We start from the raw sequence: 26,365 nt of genomic DNA on the forward strand, positions 1-26,365 counted from the left end.
AAAGAAAGAATAAACATCTTCCCTTCTATTTTTGCTCATTTTAAAAGGATATTATTTCCTACACTCAGCTAATGAGGTGAAGAGAAAGACTATCTTCTGAACTGTGATATTGGTAGCTGTGTCATGTGGTGTTTTCTGAGGAGTTGCTCTGTGGCTTTAAGGATCTCAGTAAACCTCCAAGAGGTGAGAATAAAGACTTTTCCAAGTCTAGTTTTATGATATTGACTGTCTCTGGGTTAGTCTACTTGTGTTTCATGCCCTCTTTCTGCAGTGGAAAAATTGATGTAGCTGGCCTTTTTTAATAAGGAAATGGATTTGAAATCATCTGATGGGTGTGCTCTTGAGGTAACACAATCAGGAGAAAACAAAGAGCCCTTTTAAACACCCTTCTTGTCCAATCGTGCATCCCTTCAAGAGTCCTAGAAAACTGTATCCAGACTTAGTCTTAATTCAAGTGGCTGAAGGTTGGCTAGCGTGATATAAAAGCTGCAGGCAGAGTGGGAAGGTTGAGTGTCTTCAAGAGCAGCCCTGCCTCTTAATATGCTCCTTCATGATGGTGTGTGTAGGGTAAGCTCACTGGGCAGACCTTCCAATTTAGTGGTTTTTTTGTGCAGTGTTAGAGCTTTGGATTTCTGTCTGCATGATTATATATACGTTACTTCAGTGTTTGCTTGGCCTGTGATATGCAACTACCATTTAATTTTGCATCTTTTACAAGATTTCCCTAAGTTTATCATCTCTTGATGTAAAGTCTCTATTTAATTCTTCTCAGATTTCAAAGGCATTGTCCCACTTCAAAGATCTCTTTTGAACCTACATGATATTGTGGGTTATACTTACTACTTCTTTTAATTCTATTCTATCTGAGATTTTGATGGCATTTTGCTACTACAGTGAGGCCCAGAACCTTCTTATGTAGGAATTAGTATTTAAAATCTAACTTTAAAGTCAGTGGTATTTTATGAGTGAAAACACAGTTGTATCTGAATCCTGTGCACAAAAGCCCAGTACCTTTAGTCACATTAACTTTCAGTTCTCACTACTGTTCATTTGGAAAAAAGTTGTCAGAATCTAAACATCTGTTGGGTGCACATACTTGTCACAAATAAGCACACTTGTAACTTCACTGTGTATGGAATCTGGGAGAAGTTAATGGGTGTTTCCAAGTGTTCTTGGGCCCCTGCATTTGTGTGTCCTTTACTCTCATCCAAAGTTGTCCACATGCTAATTTTCTCTCCCACACATCTTTTTTACTACAATCACTGGTTCATCTTCAGCAGTTGTGGTGAGCTTTAATTTGTCTCTGTGTGCAGCCATGGCATCTCTCTCCATTAGATCTCTCAAAGGGAAGTGCTCACCTTTATAGTGTTTAGGTTTCTCCTCAGCATTTCCCACTTTCCACTTGTTCTAATACCTGAAAAGTTATAATGTTTTGAAAGAAGTGTTGGGGGCAAAAATAAAGCCTGCAAAATGTAACATGATGAAATTGTGATAAATATTTTATCAGAGGCATATGCACTTTACCTGTGTATTTCATAAAGATGATTGTGATCAATTATTTTGAACTGAAAAGAGCTTTGCACTCCTATTGTAGTATTCTGTACCTTGAGAGTTAAGTTTTATGCTTGTTCTCTGTATGTGTAAGTGTCAGCAGTCCCCACAGGCTTATGGAGTATTGTGCTGTAAGGGAATATATCCATTGTAATCAGCCCTGGATACTGCAGTGTATTGCTATCCTTAGAAATCAATATTAGAATAAATTGATGGTGGTATCAGGGAGATTACTCTCTAGCCCCATTAGTTTAAACTTGGAGCAAGATAATCAAAAGGACGTGCAGTACTGAAATCTTAGTTTTGTTTTACGTGATTTCAAATAAAGATCTGCAAAATCACTGCTTGATTTGTTTGAATGTTTGTGGATTGCTCTACCCTGGCATCTATTAGTGTCACCTAAGAATTGCCAAATCATCCTTTATAACCACCACTATACTTAACTCATTTTATTCCTATCACCTTGTTCTTCTCACCCTTCTTGAGCCTACACACTGCACTGCCACACTGTTAAAGGTGCAAAAATTTACATAACAGAGTGGCAAGTGTATTTGTTCTTCTAGAACATACTCTACTGCAGCACAAGTACCTTGTAGTGTAGAAATTGCCATAGTAACTACTCATTTCTTATTGATTAGATGGATAAAAATTCTCATAATATACAAGGAGAGTAACTTGCTGGCATATGGCTTCAGGCTACCCCTGTGGCAAATCTTACTTATGCATTCTCTCCTTTTTCTGCATGTGAGAGGGGTTTTTTTAATGAATTAGTATTCCTTGGATTAGACCACTAAATAATCTTTTCTGCCACAATGGAGATTAAAATTTGTTAGACTTGATATACAGCTCATGAGGCGGAATATTAACTTGTACTGGTTTGTTACTGGATTAGAACAAGCAGATTTCACCTCAGTGTGAAATCTGGAAGGAGAAGGAAAGAAGTTCTCTGCCCTCACTCAGGGAGAAGGCTGACCACTTCAGAGCTGACCTCTAATGAATACAAGAGAGCATTCTAGTTTAGCAGATATGATAAACCTCATTGGAAGGTGCTTTTTGCATGTTCTCATCGGTTGTCTCAGAAAATGAGTCCTGTTGTTATTTCCCTAGTAATACTACAGACACAGTGATGGCCTCCCTCAGTGGCGCTGTGAGTGCTGACTGGGGCAGAATTGGGGCTGCAGTGACTTAGGGTGCCTGACAGCTGTCTTGGTTCATGGACTGCAGTTGCTGAGCATACTGCTGTCTCTTGCAATCCTGAAAGATGCTCCAACAAATGCTTTCACCAAGTTTGCAGTGAAAGACAGGCTTTTTGTGAATTCTGTCAGGGACTGAAATTGTGAAGCACTTAGGAGGGATGTCAGGTAAAATTAAGCCCAACACATTCTTCAAATGAAAAGTATCAGTTTATTCAGAATAATATAGAATGAAAGAAGAGCAACACTCAACTGATTTTTTTTTTTTTTTTTACCCTGTGAATCTATTCTAACACTTTTCTGGAGTCTTCTGAGAGGCCTGGGTGTTAGTTGTGATTATACCGATTCTGTATAGTTATTTCAGGATCCTGTTAGTTGAATATATACAAGACTGAAAATTTTAGAGCGTTTATAGTACAGCTCTTCCAAGCTGCTGTTACAGATGATACTCATGCAAACATGAGTATCATCTGGCTTAGAGGCCTTTCCCACCTCCCAGAATTAGAAATGCTGGGTTAGGCCATCACTTTTATATTGTACCACCCTTCAGCTTCATTGTCTTTCCCTACAACCTGTCAGTCTTGTTTCAAACTTTGTATGACCTTATGATAATTTGACAGAGATATTAATCCATCACGCTACAGGAAATGGGGCTGCTGTTTCAATAAGCTAGTCCCTCACAGACTACTCAGGAAAAGATTCCTCTCCCTGTCGTAGGCTACAAACAAATGGAGGAAACTCTTTGGCAGCTGTAGATAGCTTTCATCTTTAACAGGAAGAAATAGGCTTGGCTCTTCTTAATCTTTGGCCTGAATTCTTGTGTGCTTTTGTAAAGATTTTCACAGGCAGCAGTGGGAAGTGCAGTGTTTAGCATCTTTTGTCTGTGTGCTGAGATGTGGAAGGTGGACCCAGAAAGCAGGCGGAAATGTGGATGAGGAAAGGAGTGTGAGTGGATGAGGTCAGGGTTTGGGTTGACAAATGAAGGATTTTTTGTAGTTACTTTGCTTTCCCTCCCACCTCTTTAACCCAGGCTGAAGAGAAAAGACATGATCCAAATGAGCCCAAATAGGAGAAGTTTGTAGGGTCACCTTCAAGACAGACTTGGAATCACTGGAATTCCTGTCCTAGCAGCTTGTTGGAGATCACTGGAGTGCAGTCACCTGTCAAGAACTCTTCCTGTGAAGGCTCTGAAAGGCCAGGGACAGTTTTCAGAGCACACTCAAGTGTGGTTCTCTGTCATCAGCATCTGTTCCATTAGGAATCTGTACTGCTGTATTTCTCTGCTGGTGCAATGAGCAACCTTTGGCAAACATCTCTGCTATGTCTGCCAGTGTGACCGACTTTTATTGCCTCACTGTAATAGATTAGGAATAATCTGTTTTCTTTCTTCTCACAATGAAGGAAAACTTTCCTTCCTCACAGACCAGGGGGGAAAAAAGTGGACAATTGAACTCCCAGACAGAGGGTGAAGGTCTCTCCAACTTGCTGATTTCAAGGCTTGTTTATTTTCTATTGACTTATAATGAGAGAAACAGAATGAGGGGAAAATAATGATTGAGTACATTTAATTCAGCCGAGGAGATCTGCATGGGAAGAATATATTCCAGGGAACTTAATTTTTTTTTTTAAATTGGTATATCATTCAGAGTAGGGTGTGCTTAGTATTTAGAACTGTAAGTTTCAAGATATTTGTGTTTTAGAGACGTCTGCAGAATGTTTGTATCAGCAATCTCACAGATCATAACAGAAATGAAGTTGTATGTATTTGGCATTATCAGGTGTGTGTGGATATTTAAATGTATGTATATATTTGTGTGTCTGTAAAATGCCTCCTGTGTGCAGGTATTAAACGCATCCTCTCTGGGGTTGCACTGTGCCTACTCAGAGGCAAAGGTTCTGAATTAAGAAGAGCATATCTGGAATAGAATAGAATTAACTGCAGTTGCTGTGGGTTTTCAAAGCGATGGCTGCAGTCAGAATCTGGCCTAAGTAATTAACTTACGAAGCATGGAAAGGAAAAGCAGCATGTGGAAGATATAATTAATGGGAACATATAACAGTCAGCTCTCACATAATAAATTGGCAGCTATGCCTGAGGTAACTGCCTTTTATTTGCAAAGTGCAGTTGGAATTTTTTAAAAGTAATTGCACATTTTCTTCCATTTCCACATGGTCACAGAGAACATAGTACAGTACAAATACCAACAGGAATGCAATAAAATCATCGCTGTTGTTTGTTGTTTTTCTTGCTCAGGGCTATGATCTTATTGGAGCCAATGTCCAAAGGAAAGGAGGAATACATTTTAGCTCAGGAAAAACAAGTAGTAAAAAAATTTAGTGAAGCTTAATATGGAATAATCTGAAAGGACAAGGCAGGAACAACCAGAATAAATAACAGAAAATGGCTAGATATCTATTTGCAGAACAGATTTAGCAATGCAATTCTTCTGACTCAAGTGAATAATTGTTAAGATAAATGCTCTGAAGTTCTTCCATTTTGAGGAAGAAAATGGAAGCCCCCATTTTGAGGGCTTGAATTTTCCCCATCTGAAACTTTCCTGCAGCTTTTCTTGCACAGCAAGTGTAACATCTTTGGGTACATGACCAATGCTGGCAGATCTTCATGGGAACCCATCCTGCCACTTGCCTAGTGCACAGCTCTGGAAGGCTGTGGGATGGCACAGTGGCTCTCAAAGAGCCTGCTACAAAATGCAGTGTTGTGCCCTTCTGCTCAGAACATTTGCAACAGGGAGGGGAAGAGGACTTGCCACTGGAGTTTGCTGCTCTGCCCAAAACATACAAGCTACTAGACTTCATAACTGCCCTCTCCAGGCTTCTGGGTGAAGCAAAGGGAAGTGTCATTCCTGCTGCTCCCTGGCACATGTGCTTCCCTCTGCACAGAGCTGGGGAGGTATCTGCCCACCACTGAAGTGCTTGGTTTGTCAGCTTGTGTTTTCTTTTGTTTTTAAGCAATCTGATTGCCATCACTGCAATAGTGGGGAGGAAAAGGGAAGTCCAAATCTCATTGTGAGCAGGAAGGAGGATCTGCCTATTTTGTCTGTGAGTGAATGGGGCTGGGATCTAGCAGTAACCACCTGACATTGGAGTAAGTTCTTCTCACCATAAATCTGATTAGAAGCTTTACTGCTGTTTAAAATTGAACAGACTGAAGACCAGAAAATAGAATTCTCTGTAAAATATTCCTGCTGTAACCAGTCTCTGTACTGCTGACCCCAGGGGATCTTGCATTTGCTGCAGGCTGAGCCTAGTAGGCAGTTTGTTGCTGAACTAAGCCTTTAAATAGACAGCAAGTTTAAAAAAGACCATCCTGCAATTTTTGTGCTGATGAATTTAGAATGATGTTCTAGCAAGCTCAGTACACTCCAAATTAATTAGCAGTGATCCTTTTAACAGGATAATTACTATATCAGCAAGTGGTAAACTCAAAATGAGCGTGAGTAGTCCTGACTTGCATCCACAAGGAAGAGCTGCGTTGTGGTTCTACCAACTGATTCTAAACTCATCCCAGTGTGAAAGGTTTTAGACAGTGCAGCTCATCATCAGAATTGTCACTTTTTTTACCTCTAGACTTGAATTAAAATCCTAAATGAAGTTGCATTCCACTCTCCATATATCTACATCACAACACAAACACAAGGCAAATAATGATGGACTTCTTAAATTTCTGCTGGAAAAAGGCCCGAAATATGAGGAGGAGGAGGAGGTGCTGTGCATTATTGCTATGGTATAAATAGTAGAAAGGGCTATGAAGTATATTACCTCCTTTTTTATTGCTATGCATTTTCTTTTTTCATAATGGAAGGGCCTAATCCTGCATAGAACAGTAAAAACAAGGATAAACACATGTTCACATCTTTGGGGTTTGGAATTTTTAAATAGGTTCATCTTTCAAAGAATAAATGTGTCATTGCTTATCAGGCTGTGGATAAATAAGTCTATGACTGCTGCAGTGGTGGCAGAAAGACTTTTATTCACTTCTGAAACCAGATTCTGGTTTTAGATAGCTGAGGCTTTAGAAAGCAGGGTTTAATTGGGCATTTTTCATAAGGGAAATTACCTTAATTAGGTCACTTTATGTGCTTTTCTGCTTTCAAAATGGATGCAGAAATTTGTAAAAGCACCCACTGCTTTGTGTGAGATTTTAATTTTTAGGTGGACTTTGAAAAATCACTTCTCTTACTTTCATCTTCTGTAAACTAAGACCAGCAAAGTCAATGGCCTTACACTGATCTCAGGTGTGCACTTCGGAGAAATTAGGGCCTATGTTGTTCACTCCAAAAGTGAAAGTAGTACATTAAGGATTAGTAGCTGTTTCTTAAAGATGGATCTTGACACTCACCATATAATCTCTCAAGTTATTTCATGGGACCTTGTGGTGTTTTTTGAAATGTGAAGTGCATGCCTAAATCCTCTTGCCTAGACTGTCTTGTCAAACTTGAGCAACAGTGCCATCTCCTTTCTAGTGAGACTGGATGCCTAGGTCTGGCCACTTTTAAAAAATCATGTAAAATGGACATATTTTAAAAACTTGTCTCAACTGTAAGAACAGTGAAATCAAGAGGGGGTAAAAGAATTTACAGATATTTTGGTGAGGTTTTGTGCATGTATTCTAACTCTGTGTGTGCGCCTGTAGCAAATGCAGTTGTCATCTAATGATCCATAAGGCTGTTTGGGGTTTTTAAGGTTTAGGTTATTCAGACCATGCAGATTGTAAGAGTTTTTAATACACAGTTTCTTGGTGTTGCATAGTTCTTAACTGAATCCAGCCAAGGATGAGGTAACATCTGAAGGTTTTCTTAAATTTCTGAAGTGAACAATGTTCAGATGCCATAGTAACAGCAGACATCTGTCATCCCTCTTCACTTGCACAGTTGATGTTGCTGAAGTCACTCCCATACACAGTGAACATGTTGTTCATCACACTCGAGTTATAGCCCAACCATTCAAGTAGAGCTAAATGCTTTTGTACTTCCATAATGGATAGGCTTGTCCTTCTATCTGAATACATGCAAGTACATAGGTTAGCACAGTGCCACCAATGGTAATAACCAATTCTGACAGTGTACCCAACCTTTCTTGGTAAAACCTTTCTACTACAAACTATGGCTACAAAATCCTGTGGATAATATAATATAGAACTAGTCAAAACTCACCATATAAACAGATTAAAAAGGAAGTCCCATTCCTATGAATTTGATTGAGAAATTTCTTTTACACTTTAGAAGAAATTCATGTTCTTTTGCTGGAAAAGATGATTTAGGCACTCAAGGTGTGTTTGATCATAGAAACAGGCAAAGTGCTTCTGAAGAAGCTGTAGGAAATGCAACCTCTTTGAAGTCAGTAACTGCTCAGTGATCTTCTGATGGAGCTTGGGATTCCTCTTTGGGAGGAAAAGCAACAAACTCTTTCATTTCATTATCGTGGTGACTGGTAACATGAGCACGAGCCTCGTAAGGCTCACAGGGGCAGCAGCAGACCTCTCCTTTCCTGCTCTTCTGCAGTAGGGTGGCTCGGAAGTCCAACGTTATCACTGCCAAACGATACAACTGTAGAGTCACAACCAAGATGTTCTTAGCTGTAAAAAACACCAGCATCTGATTGAATATTCTGAAGTGGCCCATGAGGATTGAGCGCACAATGAAGAAGGGGCCGTCCTGTATGAAGAGGCTGACCCCGATGTTCCACAGCTCCGCGCTGTACCTGCACAGCAGCAGGCTGGGGATCCGCTTGCCTGACGCGCTTGGTTTGCAGCCAATGTGCTGTACTGGAAGCAAAGCAGTTGCGTTAAAACAACCTTTTGAAGTGGAATCAGGATTGGCTTCAAGGGCACTTGCAAGACAGGGTACCCTGGATTATAAATGAACTGTGCAACATACAGCATATCCAGTTTCTGGGATTTGTTGCAGCAAAGCACAGTAAGCCCATGTGAGGCACTTATGTGGTCTAGCAAACAGGACCAAAAAACCACTTCCCCCTTTTCTATCCCACAAAGATACCAGTATTTACACACTTCTGAAACCAGAAACAGATCACTTAATCTTTCTTTACAATTTGCCCAGACATTTTTTTTGGTAAGTCAACATGCTAGACTAATATGTATCTTTAAGAAAAACTATGGTGTTGAATAGGAGAAGTCTCACCTGTTGCACTTTGGTTTGTTCCAGGCTGCCTAAGACCTTGGTTTTACAAGATTCACTAGATAACCATTGCCTTTTTCATGTGTCATACAGAGAGTAAGTCCTGTTAGTGCAGGGCAATATTGAGCCTTATGTGATTTCTGCTTGCCTGACCCACAGCTACTTGTTCTAAGCCTACTGGGTATCAACTGCACTCAACTGCTGGAATTTGCATGCATGGCTTCCCCTGGCTATGAAGGTGGTGGTGGGCTCAAACACTGTGTTGTGGTGCCCAGGGAATGACCATCAGAAGGGTCTGTATGGGGTGATTGTGGTTTTCACTTACAAAAATGGATGTAGCTTAACTAACCTGTCTCTCAGACGGTGATATTTCTTTGGTTTAAAAAGCATTGCTACTTGCAATGCAGTAACAACCACCAAACATTTCAGCTTGCTAGAATTCTATTGTTTGAGTCAGTGCTGGGGAGGGGGAAAAACGGATGAAACTCAAATAGAAATGAGTTGTAGAATGTAGAAATTTGCTGAATCCATTAGGCAAAGCTTCTGTAGCAGCTAATTTTTTAATATGTTTTTGTGCCATTGCTGTTTAATACTCCTAACTGCATCGCTGCAGTCTAATCATAAGTGCCTAAAAATTTCTTTTACGTCATGTTTGATGCATGAATAAACATTCTGATGCTTGAAGAAAAACTACTATCTGTGCAACTGTATAGAAGTCCCTGAAACAAACTGTACCCATAATAATTTCAGGGAAACGTATGTTCAATAATTTAATTCCTAACTGGTAAATGTAATTAAACAAGCAGGAAAGCAACAGCCAGAGGAAAAAAATTGCACAGATTGTTTAAGGGCTGTTTGAATTTATCTGGATGATGGTGATGTGTATAGGATGGTGGTTGGTTAAGTTTTTTTAAACCTGACTACTGCACATCTGCAACAGGAATTTTAGCTGTGATAAATCTGAAATGTGATTGCATCAGATTTTTCAGGAGGCAAGCTGCTGAGCTGAAATATTTCCATAACATTACTGTTGAAAACAAAGCCTAGTGCTGTCCATGAAGAAAAGGCTAGTGAATAAAATAATAACAAAAAATAGTCAGGAATTTTTAATTTATTATTTTAGTTAGTGTGTCAATCTAGTAACCAATTTTGTATAAAATGCTAGTGAGGATAATCCATCTTTGGACTGCTGTAGTTGTGTTGCAAACTTGTAGTGATTGGAGGCCAAAATGGTTGGAACAGGTGTGGATTCAGACAGCTTTCATTGTTTTTCTTGGTCATGGAGAAGCCTGTTCTGCTCAGGGACAAATACCATCCTGAGCTGGCTGAATAGTTGAGCCTTTTAGATTAAGGTAAGGGTGTACAATCCCAACATCATACGGTCCTTTAGGTTTCCTGTGAATAGGTACTATCTCCTGTGTTTATGTCCCCAGTGCTTTTGGCTGTGCTGTTCTGTGGTTAGTAATTGCCTGCTTCTCCATAGGGTCCAGTAACCTACCCACATTCAAGACCTAATATAATAGACCAGATCTAACTTGAGAGCTCACATAGTGAAGTTTAAGGCAGGGACAGGAAACTGGAGCAATACAATACTGCAATACTTTTTTTTCTTTTCTTGAAAGTAGAGAGTTCTATCAGGGAGATCAGAGGTTACCCAGAAACAAGCATTTCCTTAAAAGAAACCACAATGGGCTTTCTTCAAAAGCTGTCATTGCCATATAAATTGCTCTCCACCAGAAGTCCTTAGTGTAGCAGGTGCACAGTCACAAGACATGCCAGCAAAAATTTAAGCGTATTTTTTTCTCTTTTCTTGTCTTTGTGCAAGTACTAACCTGCAAGATCAAGTGGAAACTGTAACATACTCCAGGTCCATACAGCAAGAATTGCATTTATGAGAGCGTAATTCTTCCTGTGGGAGGGGAAAAAGTGATAATAATAAACATGCAGTTTCCTTATGTGATAACAAAAATGTTTCCTGTAGTGTTGGGAATGTCATTTAAAGGGTGGTTGAGTGAAACAGCAATTAATTCACGTATGCTCTCGAGATGCAAAACTAAGGAAAACAGAGGCACCTTTTGGTATGGAATTTTTGCTCTTTGGGCTGCGTGTCCCAGCTGTGTAATTACACTAAACATCTGATGCTAATGTTATAATGGTAAGCATATGGCAGTAGACTCTGTGGCTCAAAGAGGAGACATCTTTACCCTTGTAGTGATTACACATTGCTTGCAAGCCTGAAGCTTCTCTGCCAAGTGGGGAGGACCTCTTTTCCTGCTCTAAAAACTATGCATTGATATTAACAAAAAATAAAATAGTATTTGTTTGAGAGGATAAACCTCTTCTGTGACTGTTCCTTTATGATGGATGTTCACAGCTCATCTCTCAGCACTGTGAGGGGGAGATGAGCTTACTTTCTCTGGGAGAGTTTTTGACCACAGCTTTTTGTTTTCTGTGGGAAATGAAGTCCACCAGTCTGGACATTGCACAAGTATCTTGCACTATGCAAGTTTTTTACATCAGCAAAAAGTCCTTACCGAACATCCTCAATGTCCAAGGTTTCACTAGCAAATTCAAGTATATCTGCTGCTGTTCCCACAAACATGAGAAGCAGCTGAGACAATTGATCCCGGGTGATTTCAACTCCAATGGGGAGAAGCCATCTCCCAACTACTAGCAGCAGTAGAAAAGTCTGGTGGAGGGCCAGTGTCCATACACTCTCACAGATTGTGGAGAGCTGATTCACAAAGACTTTAGCCTGTTTAAAAGACAACAACAATATACTGTAACTTCAGGAGACTGACATTACAGGTATCTTCAGATCCTATCTGTCCTTAAGCCTGCTTTTGTTCTCTTTCATACTGTATGAGAGCAAATAATTTCAACTGGTAGGCCTAGTTTTAAACAGGCATGTTAATACAGCCTTTCAATAATGAATAGCAAGTCTGTCTCTCTGTACTACTCCTCCTGTTCTTGTTTTTCAGCTGAGCATTATCCTTTGCAGGATCATCAGCCAGACACTTTCTAAGTTCAGTTACTGAGATTTGGAAGAGGATGGTAGGAGTCTCCTCTTTACACATAGGCTTGTCTTGGCAACAGTAGTTAGTATGCAGCACACTAGATCATTTTCACAATGTGCTTTTCTGAAACTATATATATGTATAAATATATATTTTACTCTGCAAGGAGCTTCTCTCTAATTGCTCTAATTATCATAAGATCTTGATTAGGAATAGGAAAAGGTGTCTCACCGTCTGAATGATGTGGTGATCCATTCCCTCACTTCCATGACTGCTGTCTCTGGACTGATTGAAGTCTTGGTTGCTGACATTCACCTGCACTGCCCCAGGCTCATTGCCACAGTACTGTTGTGAACAGAAACAAGACACATGCATGAACATCCCACCCAGGGAGCAGGTGTGCTCTGTGCCTGAGAGGGGCCTGTTTTGCTGAACTGCAGAGTGTTCATTTGTGAAAGACAATGGATGTTTACAAAGGTACATGCTCACTCTGGTTCAGAAGGGGGAAATTCCTCTCATGAGGGCATAAGTGATGTGTTGGTAAGTCCCTGAGAAAGTGTGGGGTTGAGCTGCAGAAGAGGATGTAAATTCAAAGGCAGATGGAGTGGGTGATGTCTCTGTGGTGTTAAGTCTGCACTCTTTGAATGGGATCTGCTTGTAGCTGTCCTGAACAGCCCACTGGGTTCCCTGTATGATTTCTCTTTAGCTAAAATGGTCAAATAATGTAAAAACTGGTCATGGTCAGTCTGATGTGTTATGTTCACAGTCAGGCTCTATATTCAAACTTGTTCTCACATTATCTGCTCCTCTTATCTACTGTCCAGAAAAAGTTATCTGAAGGTCTTCTGTATGACTTCCCTCAAGGTTGAAATTGAGTTGGGGTAGGATATTTGTGCTGTATTCTCTGACACTTCTGCCCCTGCTGTGCCTTATTTGGTAAGGAAAGTCATAGTGCGTGAGGTGAAATACAGGAGTATTTAAGAAGTATGGACTTGTATTGTTGCTTACCCCTGCAGAGTAGAAAAAAGGGTACTTTTACCTTCTCCAAGTACCCAGTGCTCTGTGAAATTAAGTGTTGACTAAAACATACTGTTACTTCAGCTGCAGTAAACCAGTGGTGGTGGGGCCATGTTCCTTCCCTTTGCAGCACTACCCTGCCCTTCTACCTTCACACTCAAGGCTGGACAGGGAGAAAACAGGGGGTATAGTTCCAAAATCTGTCCTCAAAACAATCCTTTAACATCTCTCTTCATTGTAATAAAGAGAGGATAATTAGAAAATCAAATCATGCTGGTATTATAGACTTTTATCCTGTCCTATTTGTGCCAGAGAACAGCAGGTGATTTGCATTTCTCCACTGGGCCCCCCACCATTTTACTGCATGGGCAGTGATTTTCTGCAACAATTGGGATGTGTTTGAGTGCATACTGAGTAGTTGTGTTCAGCACAATGCCTGTCAATACAAGGGCAACATTTCCCAGCAAATCTCAGATTCTACTTTGATACTTCACTTGGTCTCTGATAATGTTGCTCAGTATCCAAATAAATGCTGACCTTATGGTACATAAACTTCCTGTGACTTGGAAAATCTGGGAAATATGTCAGTGCTTGTTGCTGTTATAATTGATGGTAAAGACTCTTAAACTGAATGCTTGTTTTATTTGGACAGTGGGTGTGAGAGTGCTGAAAGATTGACACACAGACGCGGGGGTAGGTGATATTTCCATTTAGAAGAAGGAAGTCTAAAGTTCTGGGCATGGAAACATTGAGATGGAAGGGCTGGTCCTCTGCCTGGCTACAGCCTTATAGGGCTGCTCTCCCTGGGTCTGCCCTTCAACCAAAGCAATGAGACAGAACAGCTTGTTCACAGGATGTTTTGGAAATTAAATTTAACTGGTGCTCTGCAGAGGCATTTATATCTGTTGCCTATAGAAGAAGTCTGAAATGTATGGAGACCAGTCCCCAAGGGAAAAGTCAACCTTTCTGAATTATCTGCACAGGCACGTTGGTCAGCCAAGGAGGCTGTGATCTAAAAATATTGTATAACTGTCCAAACCACCCTAGAATACTAAGAAGCAAATAGTAGTCTACGTAGGATGATGAGATTACTTGTGAAGGAGGAAGAAGGCTGACTCTGACAGCCTTTGGTTTGTCATTAAGTCTGCATTCAAGCTCTCCCCTCTGCCCCTTTGCCTGGTCTGGCATGGTAAGAGGAAAAGAACCATGAACCTGTATCAAACTTTACAACCATGTTTGGAGATTTTTAGTTTGGCATTTTAAAACCCTGTTGCTCAGGGATGAAATTGCTGAATTGAGGCAGGATCCATGCAGGGCAGCCTCCCTGCCATGCCTGCTGTATGTGCAAGGACCATGGAAATCCCTTCCCAAACTCTGAACACCCTGCAAGTCAGTCAGACGGCTAAAGTACAGGAGTGAACCAGAAGCCTGCAGCAGTCACAGTGTGTGGGCAGCAAGGTGTGTGAGTGCTGCTCTGAGCATGCAGTGTGGCTTTCCCTGGGCCAGCAGATGGGATCAGTCTCCGGGCAGATCCACACAACCTCTGCACCAGTACTGCAGGGGCAAGGTGGAGGAAAGGGTGCCATAGCTTACAGAGGGCTCCTTTCATCTTTCATCTAGTGGCAGGAAATATCTCTAAGAAAATTAATTCACGTTATTGGTGTCTTTTGTAGGTTCTTTATATGTAATTTTTTTTCCAGTTGAGAAGTGGGTTACCATTTCAGTGCAAGGCTTCACAGACTTGGGCTGAATGGCACTCCCAGGGCCAGTCCGTGGCTCTTCTCAACTGCTTGCAGGCAGGAAATGGAAAACTGTCTGCAAAGGCAATAGTTTAAATAGGCTCCCAGGTTTTTTCATTTCAGTATGTTCATGTCTTGTTTCAGTTTGTTCCTCTCTGAATATTTATTAAGTGGTGATTGTGAAGTGATTCACTTGAAAGTTTGAAGAAGAGCCTTTATTTTCATCCTGTATATGCATGTAAATAGGACTGTTGGCACCAGGCATATTTACCTAGCGAGTTATGGATGTGCAGTGACTTAATAGGAATGTGAAAAGGAAAAACTCAATATTGTTTCACAGACATTTGATAAACATGGTTTATCTTTTTAATACTAGAGCCCAGTCACTCCTAGGTATTGAGACTGTATTTAGCTAAATATTTTTCTGTGCAAAAATAAAACAGGAAGTTGTACCCATTCTATATAAATTCTGTCTTTGTTGACTTTTTGTTTCTTCTGAGATGAAGCTTACAGACCTCTGATTTATAAAATATCTAATCAAAATGGAAACACTGTTGCATTACATGGTGATGTCCCAGTGTGTGGCCTGCAGAGAGCTCCGAGAAACACCAGACTAATTCAGCCAATTTCTGTTTGTGCGTTATTCCCAATCCATTATTCCTAAATAAAACTGAGGTCGGCTAAAACTTTTCCTAAGGGGTCCAGCATTGGGATGGTAAAATTGGCATTTGAGGGTACTTCACCCTGGTATCCAACCTGTTAACGTGCATGCAGACTGTCAGGCTGGGGATGTTTTGGCATAGCCCAGCCCTTCCCTGGAGAATGCCCTCTGCCAAGCAACAGGTACCCTGCTTGCTCTCTGTGATTTGCTGCCAACAGTGTGGCTGTCACTATGGCAACACACGTGATGTCAGAAATTCAAAGCACTCCTGACTGTTTCATTTTGCTTGTACAGGAAAACTGGAATGTAAAACAGGCAGAAATGATTGCTTAAGCTATTTTCCAAATTGAGGATTATAATGGGTATGGGAGGGAAGAAATAGTGAAAGATGTAAGATCACTTTGAGGAGATCATTATGCTATAATTTTAGCTAGTAAGAGAATCCCATCTCAGAATGAGGGAATGGACAGCAATATTCACTATTTCCTCAAAATATTCAATTTGAGGTGCTTAAAAATTATTCCAATGTTTGCCAAGTATCTGTTTTATTCCTGACTGCAAGCCTACATTGATTACAGCACTGGTAGTCAGGTAAGCCCTACAAAGGTGGCTGGTTATTGCTTTCTGTGGCAGTGATACACCAGGCATTTGAAAAGGTAATGGAGATATTTCTTTATCCAAGATCCTGTACACTATTAAGAAAGAATGTGGGGGGGGGGGGGGGGGGGGGGGGGGGCGGCAAGGGATTAAATGGTTTTAATTTTCGTGATGCTATTTTGCAGGCAACAATGTTTTCTCTCAGTACAGTTCAATTTACTTTATCATTTCTCCCAAACATGTATTTCATCCCTACATATGTTACCACAAAGCGGTAGTTTCTCATTTCACTGCTGATATATGAATGGTGTTACTTATGTCCAGTTCTGCAGTGCACAGAGAGGCAGAATTGGCTCTGCCTTCAGGAGCAGAGCCTGCTCATTAGCACCTGATTAAGTAACAGCACTGACACAACCAGCTGATCTCTCCTGCTAGAGATTCCACACAAGATCGAAGTTCTACTGCCTTACAGACCACAAACTGTTTTCATGTATATATTAAAAGTGTGGATCTAGCAACTGCATAATTACCCATTCTGTTAGTATTTAAACAAGGAAAATGCCAGGAACACTTCAGTATTGACAGTGGTACTAATCCAGGTGCTGTGTTTGAGCTTGTTAGGAGGGTTGTTCCCCTTCTGGAGGTGTTGTTTTTGAATCTGTTATTGTGTTTTTCCAGAACTCTCTATCCTACCTCTCCAGGTATAAACTAAGCTGTTAACTTGATATACTCTCTCTTTAATTCACAGTAGCAGTATATCAATAAGAACAAAGTATGCCATGTTCTAACATAATTTTGGGAAATAAACTGCTGCCTTTGACTACAAAATTAGCCTGTTTCTTGGACCAGATTTAACTATGACAAATGTTCTCAATATCCCCATTACCTGTCTGTGACTGTTTAAGGAGATTTGGGAAAACAAGAAGACAATAAATTCCTGCTGCTGTATTTAGAAAAAGCCTCAGGCATTTTCAGTGTAAACACAATTTTGAATATTTGATTATGCTTCTGTGGGCTCTAATAATGTTTCAAAGGAGAAAATGAGGCACTAGGTCTTCTCAGTCTAATTTATGTATTTTCTTTTGTTACTTTTTTTTCTTGTTCCAATCAGTACCTTTGCTGTTGTACTGGATGTGAGGCCCTGCATATGTGCAAATGCTGGGAGAGCAAAATCTCCTTTTCACTACGTGGAAGTGCTATAAAGACTGGAAAGCAGCTGCATGAGGAGTGGTTCCCTCAATGGGAGCTGCAGGGCTAAGTAACTGTTCTGTCCCTACCTCACCCCAGAGCAATAGCCCTTAAAAATGTTAGTGTGTTTTAGTCCTGAATTGGAATCCAGGTGCGCTGTTTCCAGATTACAATGCACCACAAAGAAGTAAAGGATATAAACACTGCCAGACAAATTACTGGCTGTGGTAACAACCTGAGTGCTGCAACAAATATGAGGTAACTTGAGTTTAACACTCCTTTTGCTGATACCTGTGTCATTTTTTCTTGCTTGGAGTTGTGATATCTGCTTTTAAGTGCTGTGAAACTCATACTTTATTTTACAAAGGCCTCTAAAGCAATTAAATTCTTTCATCATACTGAGCAAGATTCATGCTGGTAACCTGGGGGTGAGAGGCTGTGTTTTTCAAACTTCTAGTCCTCAGTTCCCCAGATAAATACAAATAAATGGTCTCATTTCTAGCTAGGAATGAGGCTCATTATCTGATAATTAGGAAGTGCACAGTAGTCATAGTACAGCTGGGTTGGGAGACCCACCAATATGAAATAGAGAACTGGAACAAGACTTGGCAGACTTCTGTCTATATGCCCAAATCCAACCCCTCAAATAATGCATCAATTTCAAACTAGTCTATCTTGTCTCATAATAAATACCTGAGTCCCATGATGAATTTCTAGTAGCCATAGAGATGGTACTGTGCAAATCAAATATAAAAATATTGCTGGTGAAAACCTGTAAAGGAAAAGAAAAGATATCTTGGTATTATAACACATCTTAAATACCATACATCCGAACATTATCTGCATTGAAAAGTACCTTGTGCCTCTGCCATGTGGGATATTAAGAAATAGGGTAACTGCAAATAAGAATTGCTGGTCTTGCTGGATTACTCATGCTGTGGCAGTTTTATAAATCATAGGTTTATTTGTACATCCATCTAGGATCATATTGGTAGTTTATTTAAAATCTCTATTTAAGAACTAACCAAAGGCACTTTGCTGTTTAGATTTCCATCACGGCATTCTCTGTACTTCAAAAAGCCTCTAGCTAACATGCTCTTTCTGATTTCATGAAGACTGACTTAATCCATTGAGTCATTTCACTGAGTGATGTTGGGATAAAGGTTGTTGGTGAGAATCCTGGGCACTGACACAGGAAAGGTAGAAATAGCATCAGCTTGCCTATAACAAGCATTTCTTCAGTAGGAGGTCTTCCAGTGCAGGCTGTACACTGAAAATGGCTTTATGGAAATGGGTCTTGGCCTTGTTTCCCCATCGGTGCTGTCAATTGTATAATTCTTCAGAATTTCTCTGTCTAGTTCTTCTTTCCCTGCCAGTCTTCTATGTCACTTATGATGATGAAGCTTTATTTTCATCAACTTCTTTAGCTGGGTTTCTTCAGAAGTGATGGAGACATTTTATGACTCCTTCTACAAGTACTGATTCTTTTGAGAGTTGATGTTTTCTTATTAAACACATGACATTTGTTTGGGGTGGGTTTATTTGGCAATCCTTATCCTTCTGCAGTAGGAATGAGGTGTGATGCCACAAATGTTCCATCTTGTTCTGCTCTCCAGTGAGTGAGCATTGTTGCAACACTGCTGAGATGCACAGTAGCCTTTGCATTATGTGTCTCTCTGGCCCAGAACAGGGCACTGGACTCAAACTTCAGGACATATGCTTGGTTTCTTCTATCTTGCCATTGGCACATTCTGCAGTGAATTTCAATTGCTTATAAGTATGCAACTGCAGCAACACGTTGATCAAATGTTGTTCCATATATTGTTTGTTCCTATGCTGAATGTACCTTTATTTTGTTAATTGTGACTTTTCCAGTGGAGATTAAATATTGAGAAAAGAAAAACTATGCTGCTCAGGGAAATTACTTGGTTGCTGAGCTGCTCTGAAATGTTTCAAACAATCCTGTGTAAGATAGTCTGGGATTGGGTTTTTGTTTTGTTTTTCAGGGTTGAAGGTGTTGTTTCTTTTGGCAGTGGGGGTTTTTTGTTGTTTAAATTTTAAAAAGTTGGTGATTCTCTGGGTTTTTAGCCTGGTTATTTTGGGAGAGAACACCTCTTGTTTGAATGGAAGAACTAGCATATTTTACAGTATTTCCTGTAGGACTTGAGCATATGAAAAATCTGTCCAGCTGGCAGGTTAGCAATACTGAGCTAATGATACCAGATCAGGCCAGGAGACTTCAGGGCTTTAACTCTGCCTTTCTTTCAGAAGGAGCAATAGAGGAAATATTATATGGCCATGCTCATAAGAATACTTTTTCTCCATGTGTGTCATTTAATGTTTTGTGCTTGTGTAATAAGTAAGAGTTCTGTCAGTAATTAACAGAGACTATGAGCCTCTTGGAGGCAGCAGTCCTGCAGCACAGTCTGCCCTGTGCTTGGATCGGTGACTGTCTGGGAAGGTGTTTCTATAAATGCTTCTGATAATGCTTGTTCTGAGTGTGTTTTCCACTGGAGTAGAAAATTATCCTGATGCAAATAGATGCTGGCCATTTGTCTACAGTTCTTACCTATAAATGTCTTTACTGTGCTGGTGTAGGTGCTGGAACACATCCATTTTCAGAATTTCCTTCTAGCTAAACTCAGCCAGTCTTTTAGCACATGTATTAATCTAACATGGATCTACTTTCAGTATCTTTTTTTTCTTTGGATTTTTCAAAAGTTGCTATAGCAAGTGTTCCTTCATGAAGTCTCTGCGTCTGCCTTCTCTCCTGAGTGAATTGGGTCTGCTCAACCTGCCTGTCTCATAACTGCATTTGAGGCTCTGCCATTGTTAGATTTTCCAGTGTCCCAGACATTATCACTGCTTTTATTACATTCAAATTTAGAGCATGGAAAGCTTGTGTGAATTGTCACACAACATTGCTTCTCTTATGATGAGTTTCACAGGTTGCAATGGGCAAGAGTTTAAGAACATGGAAATACTTCAGGGCTCTGGATTTGTCTCAGGGCCTGCCTGTAGTTTGAGTTTTTAACAATAAAAGGTCCTAGTGAAATCCTGACAATCAGTTACGTGACGCATCCTTTTCACAGAGCACTTGTTTTGGCTGCCTGAGCGCTGACGAGCTGTGGATGACAGCAGCAATTCTTTACATGCACGTAAAAACCCATGTGCTTGGGCAAGCTCCGCGATGACTAACTTTTTTGTTCATTTCTAGGGCAGTATTTCAGGCATGAAAGTTCCACTCTGGAATAGCCTCTCAAATCCAAACATTGAAGCCATGTTGCTGTATCAGAATAGCAGTTGCCACTCATCTTTTATTTGTCACTGAGTTTAGGTTCATGCGTAGCGTGGTGTTAGCACTGCTGCAAAGGGAGGGAATGGGATAGAGTCCTGGGGACGGAGGTGCAAACCAGGGCACGGCAGGACGGAGTATGAGATTGAGACGCAGAGGATCTCTGTGGGTGCCCCACATCCCTCTGCCCACCCCAACTCCCCCCCCCCCCTCGAGTGTGTAACCCTGACACGCAGTGGGTCAGGAGGTGTCCCCGGCGTCCCCAGCCCGCTGTACCCGCAGCACAGCATCCACCTCCCGCCTGCAGCTGCTTCCCACTCTTCAGCTGTTAGTAAGGATACACACACAACTATACAGTATCTCCCAATCAGTCTGATGCTGAACTGCCCCTCGTGAAAGCCCCCTATTTGGCAATGGACGAGCCAAACTCCCAGTTTTCCATCCCCGCCGCCCGGGAGCAGGCGGGGAGCAAACGCGAGCCCTGAACGCCTAGCAGCGCCGGGGCAGCCCCTGCTCTCGGGGGACAGCCTCGGATCCGCAGCAAAGTACATGCAAAGCAGCAAAAGGGGCTCCGCCGGGATATGCTCACCATTTGTAGCCTCTGCCTTGCTTAAACTTGAGGGTAAGCCCTGTCTCCAGGCACAGGAGAAGATTGAGCAGTGCTAGCAGCCAGTACTTGGGTTCTTTCTTCACCGCAGTCACCCTCCAGACCCCGATGAGAGAGTGCAGCACGAAGAGCAGGCGAGTCACCAGGGCATTGAGCAGCACCATCAGCTCCATCCCGGAGCAGTCCCCTCCGTCCGCCCCGCACCGCGGGGCCGGGAGCCTTTAGGAGCCTTGGAAGGTTACCTTGGGAGTCACCGGGAAGCCCGCGCCCCGCAGGCACACAGAGCTCTTCTCCTCTTCCATCGCCACAAAGGGGCCCATTATAACAAAAAAGAAACAGCATCGCCCCTCCCCCAGACTTCCTGAAAACTTTTTAAAGGAAAAAAAAAAGGCACGCTTCCATCCTGCGGTGGTTTGCAGGCTTGGAGCAGCCCTGGCCGCCCCAAGGCAGGGATGGGGAGGGTTGTTTCTGTCCCCTCCAACATCGGCTGAAGGACCAAGCACAGGGAGGTTTCCCTCTCATAGTTACCATTGCTCTGCAGCCCCATTTGCTGCTCTCACCTCGTGCATTTCTAGCAGAGACAGAATGTAAGACATGTTATTAATTTGAATAGTTTTTGCTGAAAGCTCCACTGCACTACTGAGAACGCAAACTAAACCTCTTTCCACTGCCCCTGAAAGACATAATTTATATTTGGGAGCTTTTAAAACCATTTGTGTAACACTGCAATACTGGAAAGCAGAAAATGTGTACTTAGAATAGTGCTGGAATAGCTTGTGCAACAGAAGTCAGAAAAGGTAGTCAAACCACCCTATTGTACAATAATCTACACCCTGCTTCAGAACTCAGAAGTGCAGAAATCGGGATGAAATCTGGACTGGCACTAATATTACTGGGTTGGCCAATGGAGACATATACAAAAACTACATGAAGTTTGACTGTTCGGTCAGTTACCTCTAGACTGACTTTTAGTATCCTCTTTGGAAACAGTGTATAAAGTACAGACTATGTTTTAAAACTACTTTGATGTTTCGCATAGAGATTATAAATTTTATTTGAATTTACACTTGGGTAGCCACAGAGAAATTTCTTCTTGATCAAAGCTGTCATTGTGTTGCTCTTGTTTTGTGTTAATATACTGTCAAAGTGCTTGAGATACACCATTGAAAAATGCAAATGAAGAATTAAGTCCACGTTACATACTGTGGTACTTCGAAAGTTCCAACTTTCTAGCTGACTTAATTTTAAAAAATCCTTTTCTACTTTAAACACGAGAAGATATTCTTCTAGGAGTTATGACCTTTTTAAGAAGGTATTTTTCCTCAATTGCTAAGATCCAAGTTTTCCTTACTGCAAAGCCAAATCTCTTCCTTTATGAAGTGCTGGTGCTGGCCAGCTGATATCCTTGGGGACAGGGGGATAATGGGGCAGAAGACTACTTTAAAATAACCCTGCCCAGAAAAACAAAAGTCCATTCCACAGTGTAGATCACTCACTGGGGAAATGCCTGTGTAAATAAGTGGCCTGTGCAGTGTGCCTTTTTGCAGCACCAAAATCGGACTCCTCACGCTCAGAGGAAAATTAATTCAAGTCAAGGACCTACTACTGATAATCCCCTGCCAACAGCTGCCCTGCTATATCCTGCCTTGAGTGCTGCTGGTTCACAGCCCTTCCGCTGGTGTTAAGGTCAAATCTAGTAGAAGAGGAAACCAGGAACAGACAGATTAAAGAGATTGTTTAAACAAGATATTCCTCTGTGGGAGTGCTTAATGTTGAAGAAATGACCCGAGGGAACTGGTATGTCTGAGTGTTCATGAACATCCTAACGGTGCAGATGTCACAAACTTGGAAAGATGGCAATCAGTGGGATGTTCCCATGGTACTGTGTTGAGGAAGGATGCAGGGAGTATTGCTGATAGATTGTATTCTGCACATTAAAGACACTTTGGAGCTGACTTGCTTGACAAGGTAGTTTCATCAATGAAACAGTGCAGACTTCACATCCGTGGAAGTCCCAAACTCAACAGGAAGAAGATATATAGTACTGACTCTGCCTTCCTCACTGGTGGGCCATGATGGAAGCACAACAGTCTGAGTACAGGGAGGAATTAAGTACTCACAAATGACTTTTATTTGGTCTAGAAGAGGCAAATAATGCATTCAGACTTGTCAGAGTACATTTTTAGATGTCTCAATGGTTGTTTTGTGGAGCAGCTTGTTCAGGAGTCCATGAGGGCAGTGCTTGACTTGACTTCTAAGCGGTTTATGGGACACAATGTAGGGACTAACAGCTGAAGGGTTTTCCTGAAAGGGAGATGTTAACGTGCTTAGATTGAGCATCCTTGCAGGAGTGAGACAAGCCGGAGTTTTCTACTATTGCTCTGCTCAGCTCTGAAAAGGAAAACTAGACTTGGATCAGCAGGCTTGCTGAAAGTAAGACAGATGGAACACCTAACCCTTTTCGGGAAGTATGGATATTGGTCCTGTAAATCGCATGGGAAGAGCAGAGAAAATAACTGTATTGAGAGAAACTTGAGAAAGAGTGAGAAGCAGCCAGCATTGGCAGAGTTAGTGAGATTGCGGAGCAAGAAGGCATTCCTCAAAAAGCTGAAGTGCTGTCCAGATGAAGAAAACTGAAAAGATGATAAACTCTGGCATGTACAAACATGATAAGGCTGTCTGAAGGAGTGAGGGACAATTGGCAAAAAACATAATAGCTAAAATGTCTGTTAACTGTTCAAACATGTCAAGAATAGGAAGTCTGCCAGGGAATTGTTCGGTCAGTGGATGGTCAGGTGGCACAGAAGCCCTCAGGGCTGTGCAAGAAGAGCAGATGAACTCTCTGGAGTCCCAGCATGAGTACAGATATACACTATGGCATAGGACAGGACCGACCCCTGCGCAAAACCTTACAGAATTAATGCTTTTCTCTTTATGATGTTATATGTGCTAGTGATCCACCAGTTCTTTTCATAGTTTCTACTGATTTGCAGCTTACAGTTGTGGGGCTAATGGATCAGGTCTCGGAGCAGAGGAGATTGTCTCAGAATTTACTTCTAGTGCTTGCAAACTGGGATGTTTTTGGCAGTGAAATTTGGGTGTATTGGCTATTTGCTTTCTTCAGTTCAAGAGACTTTGAAGATTTGATTTACAATATTCATAAAGAAATAATTATAGGATATTAAGCTGAAAGAGACTGGAGATGAGAAGGGGTCATAAATTCACTGTGAGTCAGCAATGTTGTTCTCATTGTTCTCCTCTGATGGAGGCACACTGGGATCTATAAACAGAACTGTAAAGTACTGGATTTCAGTTATTCTGCCTTCCTTGATGCTGGGAAAGACCTCACTAAATTACACTGATTCAGGTAATGTTTTTCCAAGGGGGAGGTGACAGAATAGAGTGTCCAGAGATGTACAAGTCTGCTGATAAAAGAATAAGGGAGTACTGTGATTCAGTCTAGAAAAAAGAAAACTGAGGAGAGATGGAAGTGGCCAAGCATTCAGGATGTTGTTGCTGAGAGGACAGGAATAGCTCCATTTTTCCATTGCAATTAGGTGCCTGTAGATATCTTGCTAGGAAGGACAGTGAGGCACTGAAGGTGACTGGATAGAGAGATGTCCATTGTCCCAGGCTTCTAAGTACTGATTAGGGAAACATCTGCCAGGGATGACAGCAGTTGGTTGATCACCGTGGGGCAGAGAGCTGACTAGATGATCTCTGGAGGTTTCTCCAAGTTTCACCTCCTAGGGCTCTAAGGTTTATTTCTTTATTAGTCAGTCATTGTCTTGAGTCTCTAAGGAAGTTTCTTGCTTAAATTAAATCTATTTAGTTTTAGTTTCATAGGGTTCTTAAAGAGGATGAAATTGTTTTGCTTTCTCAATGCTTGACTGCAAACTGTGAATAATTCTGACAACCTTATAGAGAAATCACCACAAGTGGCAGGCAACATACATGTTGACACAAATGGGAATGATTCAGTTGCACATGAGACAAAAACCCCTATCCAATGCTGGCATAAGTGAGAGCCTAACTATTGCCGCTCAAATGTAAGAGGGGAAAGCCAAATCTTTTAAAACATGGTATGTGATAGAAGGTACCAGCTATAGCTCAGTAACGGTGTGAAGGAAATGGATAAAGGAGCGAAAAAACAGAGTATAAAAAGATTAGCTCTCCAGTGAAGAGGCAATATGATTGCAGAAGCATTAAAATCCCTGCAGGAGATTTACTGAGGACTCTGCTCTGGATTAGAATTTGATATAAAATAACTTAACTGAAGTCATACGATTTCTGTGCCATTTGTAGCTGAGTTAATAGCATATGTTCCTGGAGGATTACAGTCAATGATTAAGGAAATTAGGTTTTGTTTGAATTTAATTTAGTTGTATAAAGCTGCTACAATAATTTACAGCTTTGATATTTAATATTTAATAACCCACATCTTAAAAGAATCCGAGATATAGCAATGTCATTATATATTGAAATATTATCCCCATAAGTCCTTTATATTTGCTAGTTGAGAAGAATGTTCATCAACTAGATGGGCTAAACAGGAGCTACTTGATAAAAATACCAATGCAGTTTTACAGGTGGTGGTAGTAGTGAAATCTTTCTGTATCTGCTATTTAGTAACTCATAATTCACTTAAAAAGAAATTTTTGGTCTCAATTTCGGTCATCAAAAGAATACATCCTTGATAGTTTTCTTTCATCTAATTTCTTAGATTTTGGCTTAATGAACATTACAAATCTTGGCTATTCTTCCTTATAACCCTGTGGACCCACATCCACTCACCACTGCGGACCCTGGTAACAGAAGCTGGCATAACAAATACTCCTGTAGGAACTCTTGGATGGAATAATTAATTTATACTCTTGAAAAGAAACAAAATCAAAATAAGACAACCAAAAACTCCAAGAAAATGAAGCCTGATTAGATGCTATTGGTTTTGTCCCATGGTTGTCATTGAGCGTGGTAAATACTCTGATGTACTCCTCAACTTTTCTCTGAAGGAGTCTGAGGACAAAGCTGCCCTAAACACACACCAGGTCTATCACCACGGCCCCTTCCTTTTGTCCTCTCATTTGAACCCTGTAGTGCTGTTACTAGTATATAGCAAACATGGAAAAGTCAGCTGCTAGTTACAAAACTCAGCTTAAACCTTTCCTTATTATTTCTTGTCAGATGTTGAAGGTTATCCTGTCAAGTAAGATTTTGCTATTTCAAACATAGTTTTATCAGGCTCAGCAAATCCATGAGAACTAGTAGCCATTGGCTGGGATCATTAGTTGGTTCTTTTGGGTGGTACTTGTTTTGGGTTTTTTTGCAACTGGCTTTTCCAC

At 41.1% G+C, this 26,365-nt stretch overlaps 1 protein-coding gene across 1 annotated transcript; it reads right to left on the reverse strand.

Annotated features, from left to right (window-relative positions):
• Positions 1 to 4,779: 4,779 nt before the first annotated feature.
• Positions 4,780 to 21,299, reverse strand: TMEM26 (transmembrane protein 26). The gene is made up of 6 exons (XM_071563653.1): positions 21,006 to 21,299; positions 17,815 to 17,893; positions 12,151 to 12,264; positions 11,437 to 11,657; positions 10,735 to 10,811; positions 4,780 to 8,529 (listed from the first exon to the last, which is right to left on the reverse strand). The coding sequence occupies exons 1-6, from the start codon at positions 21,194 to 21,196 to the stop codon at positions 8,114 to 8,116; spliced, it is 1,098 nt and encodes a 365-aa protein (XP_071419754.1). The 5' UTR covers positions 21,197 to 21,299; the 3' UTR covers positions 4,780 to 8,113.
• Between the last annotated feature and the right edge of the window lie 5,066 nt (positions 21,300 to 26,365).

Source organism: Pithys albifrons, chromosome 9 (genome assembly GCF_047495875.1).
Source record: "Pithys albifrons albifrons isolate INPA30051 chromosome 9, PitAlb_v1, whole genome shotgun sequence".
Taxonomy (NCBI): domain Eukaryota; kingdom Metazoa; phylum Chordata; class Aves; order Passeriformes; family Thamnophilidae; genus Pithys; species Pithys albifrons.

What these genes read in the sequence shown, in the direction of transcription:
- TMEM26 (XM_071563653.1), bottom strand. Translation starts at nt 21,196, where the DNA reads ATGGAGCTGATGGTGCTGCTCAATGCCCTGGTGACTCGCCTGCTCTTC. An exon ending in AAATTCATCATGGGACTCAG is followed by an intron (nt 12,265 to 17,814) that starts GTATTTATTATG and finishes TGTTCACAACAG; the next exon opens with TACTGTGGCAATGAGCCTGG. An exon ending in ATCACCACATCATTCAGACG is followed by an intron (nt 11,658 to 12,150) that starts GTGAGACACCTT and finishes TCTTTTAAACAG; the next exon opens with GCTAAAGTCTTTGTGAATCA.